Source organism: Silurus meridionalis, chromosome 11 (assembly GCF_014805685.1).
Source record: "Silurus meridionalis isolate SWU-2019-XX chromosome 11, ASM1480568v1, whole genome shotgun sequence".
In the NCBI taxonomy this organism is placed as follows: Eukaryota; Metazoa; Chordata; class Actinopteri; order Siluriformes; family Siluridae; genus Silurus; species Silurus meridionalis.
In genome coordinates, this window is record NC_060894.1 from 4,876,953 (window position 1) to 4,892,422 (window position 15,470).

The 15,470-nt window shown below is 39.6% G+C and overlaps 1 protein-coding gene across 4 annotated transcripts in view; it reads right to left on the bottom strand.

Annotated features, from left to right (window-relative positions):
* The window catches only part of aak1b (AP2 associated kinase 1b), a 32,081-nt gene extending 17,366 nt beyond the window's left edge, over positions 1-14,715 (bottom strand). For 3 of the 4 annotated variants that reach the window (XR_006927320.1, XM_046861208.1, XM_046861211.1), the window contains exons 1-16: positions 13,715-14,715; positions 10,330-10,448; positions 10,071-10,179; positions 7,033-7,175; positions 6,792-6,913; positions 6,254-6,335; positions 5,914-6,046; positions 5,143-5,246; positions 4,619-4,707; positions 4,126-4,271; positions 3,888-3,970; positions 3,476-3,781; positions 3,219-3,391; positions 2,664-2,959; positions 1,617-1,697; positions 536-595 (exon numbers count right to left, since the gene is read on the bottom strand). Coding sequence is in view for 3 of the 4 variants with exons in the window: in XM_046861208.1 (XP_046717164.1) it covers positions 536-595; positions 1,617-1,697; positions 2,664-2,959; positions 3,219-3,391; positions 3,476-3,781; positions 3,888-3,970; positions 4,126-4,271; positions 4,619-4,707; positions 5,143-5,246; positions 5,914-6,046; positions 6,254-6,335; positions 6,792-6,913; positions 7,033-7,175; positions 10,071-10,179; positions 10,330-10,448; positions 13,715-13,868 (2,200 nt within the window). In the remaining variant the exon portion in view is untranslated. The remainder of the gene's footprint in view (positions 1-535; positions 596-1,616; positions 1,698-2,663; positions 2,960-3,218; positions 3,392-3,475; positions 3,782-3,887; positions 3,971-4,125; positions 4,272-4,618; positions 4,708-5,142; positions 5,247-5,913; positions 6,047-6,253; positions 6,336-6,791; positions 6,914-7,032; positions 7,176-10,070; positions 10,180-10,329; positions 10,449-13,714) is intronic. The other variant, XM_046861209.1, reaches the window with a different exon arrangement.
* Between the last annotated feature and the right edge of the window lie 755 nt (positions 14,716-15,470).

Sequence of the window (15,470 nt, forward strand, 5' to 3'; positions counted from 1 at the left end):
GATGATGATATGCTTTAGCAATTTATTTTTGTATTTAGTTTTAAATATGGCAGAGTTCAGTGGTTATATTGAGTCCTTCAGTAAGTATTCTAGTATTTTTTTTAATAAAGAAAAAAAGAATAAAAAATTTGTTGATACATTTTAGAATATTCATACATCTGTGCTTTGAGTAAAAAGCCGTCTTGTTTTTAAGTCTATTGCAGTCCATTAATTACGTGTTTTATGGTCATGTGTGTTTCACAGTGATGACATGCTGGGGTTTTTCTCTGTTTAACAGGAAAGTGTGTGTGAGTCTGGAGTGTACAATACTATAGTGTGTATATAAGAATATATAAGGGTCCCATTCTGTTTCCACTTTTTCGATACGTATGACTTTGTTATTGTTTTGATGTCTGATGGTGGAACTTTACCGTCTGTGTTTTTTGCATTTTGAGAGCTTTCTTAGCAGCAATGTCTGCCTGCTCAATGCCATACAGTCCTAAGTGGGTTTGTATCAAGCAAAAAAGTATAAGTATAATATGTAATTTTAACTCACCTGGTACTCCGAGTAAATCAGCAGCTGAATCCAGGCCCAGAATATCAGCAGGTCTTTCAGCTGAAAATAAAGAACAAGAGAGAACAAAAATCCACCTCAAATATTTTTCCTTTATCCTAACACCACATACAGAGGTTTAATACAGATTGTGATATTAAATAATGCTGGCACATTATTAGGCTGAATGTAACCACATCAAGAGCCACATTAAAATTATTTGAGGTCAAAATTGAAAGTGCAGTGACGTAAACGCTTTGAACCAAAGCACATCCGTTTACAGTCCTTATGAATCAAGCGATATCGAATGTCTGTTCTCCAGGCCAGTGCTATCACAAATGTACATTCACTTCCTACATTCACATCCTAGCCTGCTGGCAAACATACACACACACACACACACACACACACACACACACACACACACACACACACACATAACACATATGCACTGCAGCTGTGATCCTGTGATAAAAAACCTGAATGAAGGGATGAAAAAAAGCCAGCTTCAAGTCAATCTCTCGCTATAAAAGGATATATAAGTGCGAGTTCAGCTGTATTTAAAAATGTGTAAATTAACTACAGATCAGTGTATTGCTGACACCTTTTATTTTCCAAAAAATCTGCTGAAGGAAAAGTAGTCCAGATTCAGTCTAATACTTGGCAAGCAGCCGATCTGCGTCACTGACCAATTGCTCAGTAAAGAGTGTGTGTGTGTGTGTGTGTGTGTGTGTGTGTGTGTGTCAGCTGACAGTATGCAGAGTTTCATGTGGGAAACGCATCTATACACTTTCTAAAGCATGCAACGTCTTAGTCATAACTCCATGTGCTATACAACATCTGGAGCAAAACGCTGTGATGTAACATCAAAAAAAGTCCAAATGAAATCCAGATCTCTCTCTTTACAGCCCTTCCCTGACTGCGATGAAAGATATACAGTACACATGCACAACAAAGTACTGTTTTTATTTAGCGCACGGTGTGTGAACAGGATATGAAGATAGAGTAGATTTATTTTTAATAGGAACCATGCGGAACCCAAAGCTGTGTGTGTGTGTGTGTGTGTGTGTGTGTGTGTGTGTACCTGAAGGCTGAGTAATGGGTTCAACAGAGTCCAGTCCAGGGAGAAGTTCCTCTGTGCAAATGCTCGGAGGCTCTGCAGTTTCTACGACATACACACACATCATTTTCAGCTACTTGCACATACAATATAGATGTTCTTTTTAACATCCCATTCCAGTCACCATTTGCTGTTATAATAACCTCCACTCTCCTGGGAAGATGTTCCACTAGGTTTTGTAGTGTTGTGGAGATTTGTGTGATCATTTAGACACAATGGTGTTAGTAAAGTCAGATACTGATGTAGGGTGAGGAGCCCTAAGGTGCAGCATTTCATCCTGAAGATGTTTAATAAGGTTGATGTCATAGCTCCATAGGAGGCCATTTAAGATCTTACACGCCAGCACATGTAAGCTTAAAGAAGCCGCTTTGTGCACAGAGGTAATCTCATGCTGAAACAGGTCTGGGTCTTCAAGTTTAAGAGAAGGGAAAGTTGAAAGCTACCACATCCAAAGACATCAAAGCCCAAGCAGCATGAAAGCTTGTTGCCGATTTAAAGCTTTGGTTATAAGCATTCTATGTAGCGTAAATAGTATGTCATAAAATGTAGAATAGAATATATGTCTTTATATGTCACATATACTTTATTTTCTTCGCATATCCGGACTTGTTCTGAAGCTGGGGTCAGAGCACAGGGTCGGACATGATACAGAACCCCTGGAGCAAAGAGGGTTAAGAGCCTTGCTCAAGGGCCCAAGAATGGCCGCTTGTGTATCTTGGCTGATCCTGAATGTATGTGACACATCTTCTAAAAAGATCCAGTATTATTATTGTGACTCACTTCATGGAAAATCGCAGAATTGTTTTAAAGCCATTTAATTTGGAGCTACAAAATACATTTGGCAGCTCTTTGAATAAATAATGCTGAGATTTATTACAATGAAAACTTGAAAGAAACTCAGATAAAGACAGAGAGCTGCAGTTTATTCTTTTCATTTTTTTACTGAATAACAAGAGAGCAGGGTTTTATTTTTGAGACAGTCGTGATTTTGCACAAAATGGAAGTTGTTACCTTTGGAGAGTTTGGTGAAGTTTTTGTTCAGCAGTTCCTCGGCTGTCAGTTTAGAGAAGTTGTCATCTCCAAAAGGGTTCCAGGATGGCTGCTCCAGGGCATTAAGACTTAAAGCAGCAGTAGTGCTAAGACTTGGAGCAGAAGGTGCGCTTAAGCTCGGGGCAGAAGTGGCAAGACTTTGGGCAGAGGTGGTGACTATGCTTGGGACAGAAGTGGCGGCTGCGCACTGCAAGCCAGATTCATACACACTCTGCTGGGAAGACTGTGGAGAGTTGGATGGAGTGGCACTGGCTGACCTGAAAGAGAGATGGATCTCAATCAGCTACGCAAACAGGTACATGAGACTTCATATTTTTCCAGAAATGGTTCCCATGGTTACATCTAGCAAACGAAATTTCACAGAGAGTGCACAAGAAACTCATTTTCTAGCATTAGTTACTGAGCAAGATAGCTATATTTACTACAAGACTTAATTCCGAGTCAACAAAGTGAAAGTAAAAAAGTAACAAACTTGTATGTAAGTAACCATTGTGCTACATATGAGGGCAGATTTACTTGGATTTGTTGAGGTTTGCCTCAGCGGTAGCAGCCTGTAGCTGTTGCGTTGACTGGCTTGCACACACTCCGACCATCGCGCTGTGTGTGACGTCACTCTGGATGCGTCTATGCCCTGCCTTCTGGGTTTTTGGGGAAGAGGGCGGGGTTTGGGAGAGGCCCATAGTGGAAGGCTAAAGGGGAAATTTAAAAAAGTTGAAGGAATAAGGAAGAGATTCATAAAATTAAACTATTTAAACAAAGATGAAGACAATTACCATTTCCCCAGAAGTGGGTGGGGCAAGGGGTGTGGTAGTGGGCATGGCTTCATGTGGCTGTGCTGCAAGAGGTGGCTGTGCTGCAAGAGGGGGCTGTTTTTGTTGTGGTGGTGGCTGTTGATTTTGTTGTTGTTGCTGTTGTTTACGCTTGGCACTCCGAGCTGGAGCAGTGGGTGGAACCGGACTTGACGGAGGGGGTGTGGCTTTCTGAGGAGCAGGACTTGTTACCCCTAGAGGGGCAGGGCTCGTCACTGGTGGAGTTACACTTCCAGACACTGGTGCAGAGACTGGAATTGGCTGCATGAGCTGTTAGACACATCACAGACAAATAACTTGAGTAATGAACTAATTTTGACATAAATGCTGGATAAAGCACACCCCGACTGACACACACACACACACATACACTGACCTGTTTGTGCTGAGGCTGGTTAGAGGAGTGTGTGATCTGTGACTGAAGCGCTGCAGCGGGCTGCGCTAAATTCACGCTCACAGCTATTGAAAGAGAGAAAAGGTTGGAAACTATAGTTGTGTAAGGCTTCCTATGAGAGATGTTAGTGGTGTGTGTCTGAGATTTGCCTGAAGGCATGCTTGTTGCCTGTGGTTTATGTCTGGTGTGTATTAGAACCGTGTGTTGTGTGTAAATGTACCTGAGTGTATAGGTGTACCTCTCTTGCGTGGAGTCAGTGCAGCAGGTTGGATCTGCAGGACGCCCCCTATTGGCTGAGCCTGAGCAGCTTTGGGCCTCTGACGTGGCGTGATAGACGTCTCAGTGGGGGGAACGGGATCTGTGAGCCTAAGACACAGCAAAGGCTGTTTGCTCAAAATTAAAGGAACATCATCTCAATAAGTCAAATATTTAAAATATTCTTACTGTAGAAACCAAGTCAAGTGCAAATCCTCTTTTCACTTATTTAATAACAATAATAATAAAAAAAAAACCATCACCATAAGTCAATCAACACACTAATAAAGAAATACAGATTAGTCTATGAAACTGAAAGTAGAGGTCGATAGATTAATCGGTTTTGCCGTACTGTCATTAAAAGAGCGTCCTCTAGAGGCTAATCCATGACACCATTTGCTCTTTGATTTTATGTGCGAGACTTTGCGCAGCACTTGTGTGTGTAAAGGTGTGTGTACCTGGCCTTCATCTGTGTTTGGCTCTTCTTCGCTGCTGCTGCTTCGCTTGCTCTTATTGGCTCAGGAAGCTTAGTGGGGATTGGTGAATTCTGAGAAAGGACATAAACAGCATAGATATAAGTTCTTTGCATATTTGCAGTCCTTTAAGGACAGATACAAATCCGAGAAGAGAGTAACAACAGAGCACCAGCCACAAGCTGATTCTAACGCATGTCTCCATTCACTCCTCATTTCTGCAGGTTGCTTTTACTTTTTGTTTTTTAATGCAACTTATATTTTTTTAACATTCCAGATTAAAGTATTCAACTTCCCTAATATCTCGTATACCAATTGAATACTGGGAAAATCAAATTCCAACTGCTGATAAACTCGGTACAACTGGAGAGAGGCACTCCTTTATACTTTCTCCATCTTCTTTCTTTCTTTATCTTTGAAATGTTAATTATTTATAATTAATAAAATATTAACAGTACAGAAGAAAGACAGACAGAGAGATAGAGGATGAGAGAGACAGACAGACTGACCTGTGTGTTTTGGACAGGACATTCGCGCCGAGCGAGTCGGAAAGCAAAATGAGACACCTGATAAATATCGGGACGTTTATCCGGATCCGGCTCCAGCATGTAGCCTGATCCAGACCCATACACCAGCAGATGGAAGGAAAAAAGGAAGCCCATCAGGTGGTATAGAAAGAAGTAGTGGCACCCACAACCATAGCAGAGACACTGTGTTAGCGCTTTTATCACCTTGTTATTATAGAAAAAGTGTGTTAAAGGGAATGTGTGCATCATTAAGAATGAAATTTACACCTATATCACGACACCAAAAACACAAATAGCGACTGACCTTAACCAAGCCCTAAATTTATTGTTTTCAAGTCAAGTATCATTAAAATTGTACTTCCCCAAAGCTGAAAATTGGTACAATCTAAGAGAGATTTGTGCTAATAACAAAAAGCTGATTGGCTGTTGCATGTTGGTCTCATTTGTATTCATAATTCAAATTATATCTGGATTAGCAAAAGAAAGAACTACAACACCAAGGAAACAACAACAACAAAAAGGGAGCATTTCAGTGAGCATTAGCGGTAGCACCACATAGACATCGGAAAATTTAGACCTGTTTAAAATTATTTAAGACCTAGAACAGCGAATATAAGACTTTTTTAAGCCTAAAATAATTTTTTTAGACCCTGAATTATAAAAAAAAAAAAAACCTGCATTAACCGAGCAGAAGTATAAAGGGTACATTCCCGCATCCCTGTGGACCTCTGCAGTGTGAACGGAGACACTCACGGATCAGACAGTGCATCTCGTACGAGTAACGGGAGTTATCCGGAATGGTAAAGCTCCCGTCACATATGGCCACCTGACTCTCTCCGAAGGGCAGTGAGAAAAAACACAGTTTATACAGCAAGCAGCCCAGAGCCTGCATCACACACACACACACACACACACACACACACACAAAACACATCATCAATCGCAGATAAATTAGCATATAAGTTTATATTTATGCTGGAATAAATATATGTAATCTGGTGTATGTGTGTGTGTGAGAGAGAGTGTGTTTGTGTGTGTGTGTGAGAGAGAGAGAGAGAGAGAGAGAGAGAGAGAGAGAGAGAGAGATACTGACCCAGATGTCTGCTTTGGTGGTGATAAGTTTACCGTTATACATGTTCACCATCTCAGGGGCTCGGTATGAGAGAGTGGTGTACCTACACACACACACACACACACACACACACACACACACACACACACATACTTAGTTCACAGCTTAGCATTACACTTTTCTGTGTAAGGTTTTCCAGACATCAAATGGAGAAAGGGGAAGATGGAAGACATGACAGAACTAACAGTGAAGAAAAGAGAAGTGGAGGAAGTGATATTCAAAAAAAGACAAAAGTATGGAGAGGATTTGGAAGGAAAAGGGTGGAGAAAGACATGGAAGAAATTGAGAGGAATGTTAAAGCAGACCAGGAAAGATGGTGAGGAAGAAATAAGGAATAAAAAAACAAAAAAAAGTATAAGAAGACTTGAGAATAAAGAGAGAAATGCGAAAGGAAAGAAGGGGGGCCAGGTGGTGGAAGAGAGGCAAGAAAGCGGAGGAAAAATATGAAAGGATCAATTGCGATGATGATAAGAGAGGTAAAAAGGAGAGCTGATCATACTTTTTGATCTCTTCTTCTACAACAGTCACTCCGTCACTCTGTGGGTTTTGGAACTTTTTGGTGGCGCTGCCGAAGTCACACAGTACGTAATAACCATGATCATGTAACAGGATATTCTCCACCTGAAACACACACACACACACACACACACACACACACACGTGTCTTTGTTGGAATATAGTGTTTCGTAGTGATGTAATTGTATGGGCATGTGTGTGTGTTTGTGTGTGTGTGTGTGTACCTTCAGGTCCCGGTGGATGATGGGAGTTTTACATTGGTGCAGTTGAGCTACAGCCTCACAGGTATCACAGAAAATCTGCAGCACTTCGTTCTCTGTAAATCCTGTCTGTAGACGCTGGTTCATTAGATTCACCACCTGACCTCCTAAACACACACACACACACACACACACACACACACACACACACACACACGTTTGCCACGGTGTGCCACAGTTGCTGTTCTAGTCTGGTTATAAATAAATTTTAAAAAGGGAGACACTGACAAGACGCAGACGAGTTCAAAAGCCCACATGGCCTCAGGAATTTGCGTTTATTTTTTTCCTACTGATGGAAAAATTGTCAGACACGTTTCTAAACCCAGACAAAATAAAAACATAGAATTGCTTTTATCTACATCTTTTTTTCTGTAACGTCTGTTGATTTTTAAATTAAAGGAAAGCTTCTGGAAAGTCAGACAAACATGAGAGAGCAAAAATGCATCAGAAATGCCAGAGTTGATACCATGGGCACAACATTTTATACCCAAAACATGTACACAAATACACTATATGGACAAAAGTATTGGGACACCTAATTTTTCCAGCCAATGTGGTTCTTCCACAAATGGCTTCCACAAAGTAACAGGATGTCTCTGGATGTCTCTGACATTAAACTTTCCCTTTACTTGAACTAGGAGACCCAAACCTGCTCCAGCATGACAATGCCCCTGTGCACAAATCCAGCTCCGTGAAGATATGTTTGACATGGGTTGGAGTGAAAGGTCTGCTGCTATAGAGCTCTGACCTCAATCCTATTAAACACCTTATGGATAAATTGGAACCCTGACTGCACCCCAGGGCTCCTCACCTCACCTACATCAGTACCTGACTTTACTAACACCCTTATGGCTAAATGAACCTCCACAAGCACACTCTAAAATCTAGTGAAACATCTTTCTGGGAGAGTAGAGATTATAATAACAGCAAATGAGGACTACAATTGGAAGGGAATGCTCTTCAGGTCAGGTGTCCACAAATTTTTGTCCATTTAGCGTAGAGGTAGACTGATAGTGGATTTACCGAGAACGATAACTAGATTATTTAAAAAACAGTACTGAAGCATAGAAATGTGCTATAGAAAATAAATATGAATTTTAAATTATATTTATATATATATATATATATATATATATATATATATATATATATATATATATATATATATATAATTATTTAATAAATGATAAATGATTAATATAATATAGCATGCTTCATGCAGCGCACAGTCTCGTGCAAAAACAGACAGCACGTGGCATCATGGATTCGCCTCTAGAGGCCACTCTTGTAATACCAGCGGACCGCAAAGTGGAAAAACTATCGTTATGGAGTCAACTATGGAGTCAATAGTTGATATTTCCAGAAATCAACTAACGGTCCTGAATAATCGGTTTCGCCAGATTTGTCAAGCTCTAGGTTACATGGTGACATTAAAAGGAACACCTGTACACTTTTCTACTTTGCAATTATCCAATGAGGCACTGATGTGACAGGAGCAAACGCATAAAAAAAGTGAATTGGACCGTGGCATGTTTCTCTGTACCAGTTGCACTAGTTTGAGCACTTCAGAAGCTGCAGAAAAGTCTTTCACGGTTATACAGAATGAAATAAACAAAAAACAACCAATAAGTGGGAGTTCTTTGGTTAGAAATGCCATGTTGATGAGAGAGAAGGGAAAAAAGGATTGCCTGATTGTTTCAAGCTGGCAGGAAAGCTATGGAGACTCAAATATACCGACCGTGGTAGGCAAAAAAGCATCTCAGAATGCACAGCACATTAATACAACAGCATTAGAAGGCACTGATTTCCACTCCTCTCAGCCAAACATAAGAATCAGAAGCTCACTCTAACAGGACAGCTAAATATCACATGCTTTTCGAATGTAAACTTCTGCACACACATCCAAAGAGCAAGTCAATAGAAAGACATGGGAGAAACAATACAGTGTCTGAGGAATGACTGCCTCCATGTGGCTTATTTGTAAAACTACAGAACATAAAATATAAATACATATAAAATTATTATTATTATTATTATTATTATTATTATTATTATTATGTGCCAGTGGGCACATAGAGACGCGCCGATTCGCGAGTTTCAGTGTCTGGCGACGAGGATAAAAAGGAGAGAGACAAAGGCTAAAATTGGATTTTAAATCACCAAACTCCGACACTGAGACAACTAAACTCTGTCGACCGCTGACGAAAGTAAAGCATCTCAGAAGGCAGGACATGCATACATCTTGGCAGCATCCCAACATATTATGTTATTTTAAATATAAACATATTAGATCAATGAAAATTTAAATACCACGCAAAAAATTTAAACATTTTTTTTGTATCACTATTGTCACCATAACATTGAAAAATCTAAAGTCAAATCATCGAATCTTGGGGACTACCTGTATTATTAGACCTTATTATAAAACACACACACACACATTATATTAATGTGCAAAGTGTCACTCTTTTCGGACTAAGTATTACTCCACTGGAAGAGCATGAGTCTGCTACACTGACATCATGTAACCTCCTACACTCAGCCCCCGGCATTAGCATATCGTGCAAAAGAAATAAGATCCGATTACAATTTGCACTGATTTGCAGACGTCCCAGAGTTGTAGCACAGCAGAAATGCAGCGTTCTGGATTAAAAGGAACAGCAGCACTGTGAATCTAATAATGATACAGAAAATGTCAAAAATGTGTGGAATTAGTAAATCCTCTATTTAACCCTCTCCTTGCTCTCTCTATCCTCATGTGGTTTCTCTGAACACTTTGTGATGGTCTGTTTTTTTATGTTTCGTTTTTTCCCCCCCACTGTGGTTAATAAATGAACGACATTTATGAGCAATTTTTGACCAAAATATTTAGACAAATTAACAGACTTTGTGCTGATTTTGACTCAAACTAAAGTGAAAGTATCCTAATTGCCTCAGAAATATCTGAGATCAGGATGTAAAACTGGGTTGGACTGAACCATTCTTTGTCTGAGCATGCTTACCTTTACACACGTCCATGAGGATAAGAACCTCCCACACGTCACCGCCTCCTACAGCCGTCACGCTCGAGTCCACATAGCCAACGATGTTCTTATGGCCTGAAAGATCCCTCTGATTGAGCGTGCAAACACACACACATACATCCACACACACACACACACACACACACACACACACACACACACCTTGTAGTCACCTGAATCTTTTTAGTTAACAGTACCACATATGCTAAGACCTGCAACGTTAAGAAAATACACTCACCATAATCTGAATTTCTCGGCGACACACCTGCAGGTCATGTTCGTTGTTCACATACATTCTCTTCAGAGCACATCGTACACCCTGATTGGTCCGTACCAAAAACACGATGGCAAAACCACCTGAAAAGTACAAAAAACAATAAATTTGTCTCACACTTCTTTCTTCACAAAGTGTACTGGCAGAGTCACATGTCCTCAGTGAGGCAGTGAGACTGTGGAATCAGAAACCCACATGTCGATGAGACCACTTTTACATTAATGACATCTGGTGGATACCCTTACACAGGGCGACTTACAATTATCTTATTTATACAAGGGATAAAGGCGTTGCTCTCGCACCCAGGAGTGGCACCTGGAATTTAACCACCTCGCTACAACTTCCCAAACTGCTAATTATTGTGTAGGTTGTCATGAAGTGCAGCTTTTCTGCAGGAAACCCATGTTGTGGAACTGTATCAAAGCCCTGCATTTGAGCTTGCAGTCTTCAGGCCACTGGCACAAAACCCTCATCAAGCTTCCATAACCTGTTATTTAAACAATGTTATGTAGTTGAACAGCACCACCATGTGGATGTCCAGAAAAGCTCAGGTGACAGATAAGTGAATGCACAATCACAAATACATCATAACCTGAAAGACAAACACCACAAAAATGGCATGTTGAGGTTTGAGTCCCATCCAATCAATAACTTTAATAATTGTAACAAATATTTATTACATTAACAAATATTTATTCCTGTTTTCACCCCAATTTGGTCTTCCACCAACCAGCTAATCCTCATCAAATGTTGACTACCAACCTGCAAAACACAAAGACCTGACTTTAGGCCAAACAATGCTCAGTTTTACTTCTTTGACATCCTGCAATGGATGACTGTGGTGTCATCTGGATCCAAACTTTCCATTCTTCCATTCACCAGTTCCAGGGCAAACATCTGCAGCGCTACGTCTGCACATTTCTATTAAAACACCCCCAGGTTTTATATAAATATTCTTTGTTAGATGACATGCTGGCTTCAAGATGTGAAACCAAAAAAAGCTAAAAACACAGAACATAAAAATAGATATAAAATATAGGCAAGAACCAGTGGATCCAGGGATTTTGAGGAGGCTCTTAGGACAGGTAAAGAAAACGAATATGTTCTGCTCATGTGACTTTCTGATGTTAAAAAAACACGAACTGCAATGTACGTCATATAAATGAGGTTATGATGATTACACATACATTGTGAACACACTGTGTAATGTACACTCAACCTGAAGAGTGATCGAGTTGGATATGTATATTTCAATACAGTCAGGTGACCTTGAATAACCTTTCATCATATAGGACCTAAACTCCATCTACTAGTATAACGCCAAATACCTCCATACGTTGCATATTTTATACAACGATAATAAAGTTGACTATTAAAGAGCCCGTGTGTGAAATCTGCTCAGGTGTAAATAATCAATAATAAGAAGAAGAATTACCTGTCCAGACTTCCACATTGAATGAATTCGAATTGTAATCATGATCAAACAATAAGCGGGTGAGAATTGGGTGAATTGTGGATCACCACAAACCACAATTAAACAATTCAATTTCATTGAAGAATGGGAGAGTGCAAGGAAAATACAACCAACCTAAATTATCTATAGAAACAGTGCCTTGACTCTCTTATTCCCCAGACCTACAATATATATAACATAATAAGAGCTAGGATAATAGTGCGCATCTGACATCAGAATGAAGACTGTTCCGAAACCATTTTAAAGTGTTTTGTATTTCATGTCACATGACAATCGCTAGGAGATTAGTATCATGGATAATGAAAGCTGAAATGGTTATTATGGTTCTAGCAGATATATGACTGATAAACTGCACACGTAGAAAAAAAAAAAGAGTTTGATTTTGATCTTAATAAATAAAAGACTCAATCTATAACTATCATTTTCAATTTACCCAGACTGTGATGTTAATATGAGACCCTGAGATATAACTACAACCATGAGAAACAGATTTTGTAAACATGAAGAATAAAAAGCTGTCATCATGCTGTGATCATTTATGGCATCCTTTTTGCAAAAGATTTGCCTTGATTTCAAAGAGCTCAATGTTTCTTGCATGCAAAAGAGACTGAAACGATCATCAACTTTTTATGTTGTTATTTTTTTTTTTTTTTACATTGAGGAAACGCACTTGAATGTATTTCAAAGATCAAGATTTCTACAATGAACAGCATCAGTTAAGGTTGCAAAGAGGCAACACATATTCATTACAGATCCAGAAAGTTTCCATGGGAATTCTTTTTAATATTCCAAGTTGGAAACTTACTAGGAAATTATGGGAATTCATTCAGAAATATGGGGACATTTATATAAACTGTATCATTTACAAACATAAATATAAACATGGGTCATAAGCATACAGATTGTTCAAATTGTCAGTATATTTTGTTGCACAATCGCTTATACACAGCACAAGGAAGTTTTAAGCATAAATGTATGTAATATTTATGTAATTTACGTGAATATACCCCAAGATGGACATTTTTTGACATCATTTTGTGTGCAGGATTCCAAAAAAAACATCTGTGTTATGGAATCTGCTGAGAAGAAATTCAACTGAAATTGTATTAAATCTGATTGTCTTAACCAGGATCATCCTGCTCGATTTTTTTTTCAACGACATTTAAATTCTCTGTTATAGGCTAACCTGCAATTTTGTAAATTCCCAGTTTATTCCAATATCATTCCCATTAATTCCTATGAAAACTTTCCAGTCTTGAAATTTTCCTGGAATTTTGCAACCCTAGTGTTAAACAGCAGTAAACCCCCGTTACTCAGTAAACCCTGACTCCAGTGTACTGAATGTCTTTCACAACAAACTGCTGTGGATGAATTTTCTATAACAGCAGCTCTGAATGTAGTGGCAGCTCCATATTACAGGTTTGCATCAATGACTCATTGTCATACTGTATCATTTCCCAAGTAACAGCAAATTCCCTGCGATTTTTTTAAAGCACGATGCCTCATCACTATGATGAAATATTCTGTAAGGAGGTTATACGAGTATAAGATTATATGTATACGGCGTTTCGGGTGACACTGATTCACATCGGGGTCAGAAGTTTATCAGTCATGGGAACTTCTTCAGGACTGAGGAGTTTGCACTTTGTCTATAATTTGCAAAAGAGGAAAGAGCTTTTACAGCTGCTGTAATGTAATCGCAATATTAATGTTCTGTCAAAAACATCACTTTCATTGTTCAAGTCACTGCTGCTTAAAAACAATAAAAACCTTCTGTGTTCTTGATCCATTGACATTTTGTGTAGATTTTGCTTCTAAACTGAAACCTGCAATGTGAGGTCATAAATCAGACATTAGATGATAGATGATCCTGACCTTCAGCGAGGGTTTCCTCCACAGTGACCTGGTGATGTCCAATGGTGAAGGTCCGGCCGATAAAGTTCCCACCGACTCCGCTTGATCCTCCTCCACCTCCAGAGCCAGGCCCAACACTAACCAGCTCCCTTCGAGAGTCGAAGAACTTCTTCATGATGAGGTCCTTGACTTGCCTCTTCACAGATTAACAAAAATGACCCAAGATTCAACAAAAGGGTTCCAGTAGAACAGAATCAGAGATGTGTCAGGAATCAGAAGCCTCTTAGTGTGACTCAGACGCTGCCTCAGATGCACAGGAAGACATTGTGTTTCCAGTGTGATATAATCTTATAGAAGATCCTGCACTAGACAGCATTTACGGTTCTTCAACATCTGTTTCCAGTTTGCTCTCGTGCTAGCTAGGTCTAGCTTTACAAAGCAGGCATAAGAATTGTCCCCTGACACTCAGAAAAAGCTCAATGGGAAACAAGAACACATCTTTCCCGAACTTAAAACCATTGCTGTGAGATGGAACCAGAGACCTGGAGGTGTTTTCGTGCCTATTTCAGCTCGACACCGATGTCGGTCATTCAGCAAGCTAATGCTAACGCTGCTGGATGTCTGACGGATGACAGGCTGCACTTAGCCAATTAGCAAGGCGACAGGAGACACAGCGTGCACCATATTACGGCGCAATACCACCACGCATCACTAACAATATTTCATTCACGACATGCAACAATATTCACACTAGCTAATCCCAAATCCTGCTATGCTAAACCGCTATATATACACACACACGGAACTACACGTTTCAGCTTAGCCTGCACAAACATAGCAAAAACAATATATGTGCGGCGCCGACAATTTCCATCGACAGACGCGATATTTTTACGCTACACTTTCATTTTTCTTCCTCTATACGATAAAGGCATTTCATTTCATTTCTGTTGGAGGAGAGAATCACTAATGTCGCAAACCTAGCGACAAAATCTCAGCTGTCAGTACGCAATCCTCGTACGCATGCGCAGTAGCAATCGGGACGCCGTAGTCGACGTGGGGTATGTGGGGGGCGGGTGAGTAAAGGGGAGGACTCCTACACATGCGCAGTACCACCGCGCGCCCTCAATCTGCTAACCGGAAGTTTTCGTATATTTAAATGTATATTTTGGGACATTTATATACACTTTTAAAAAACAAACGGCAAAACAATGATGGTTTTATTTTCGTGTGTGCTTATATTTAGCAACCACAATAAAGGTTTTGGATGTTTTTTGGAGGTTAAAGGTTAAACATCTTTACCAGATGTTGGTAACAACTCATGCAATCCACACATGTCTATAAATTAAGTCGTGTTATAATGTAAAATGACACTGGAAAAAAGTATTGAACATGCTCACTGAAATTTATATAATACTTCGTACAAAAGCCTTTGTTGGTAATGACAGCTTCAAGACGCCTCAGGATTCACACAAACATTCTTTAAATCTTGAAGGTTCCATAGGCCTCTTCTATGAACTCTGATCTTCAGTTCTTTCCATAGATTTTTAATTGGCTGGGCTATTCTAGCAGCTTTATTTTATTTCTCTGAAAACAATTGAGTTTCCTTAGCTGTGTGTTTGGGATCATTGTTTGTGGTGAATTAATGTTCTTTTTACTTCTGGATTATAGCTCCAACAGTGCTCACTGGGACATTCTGAAGTTTAGATTCCTTCTGTAACTAATCCCATCGGTATGTTTTGCAACATTAAGGTTGCGAAAGTCTTGAGAGAGCTGT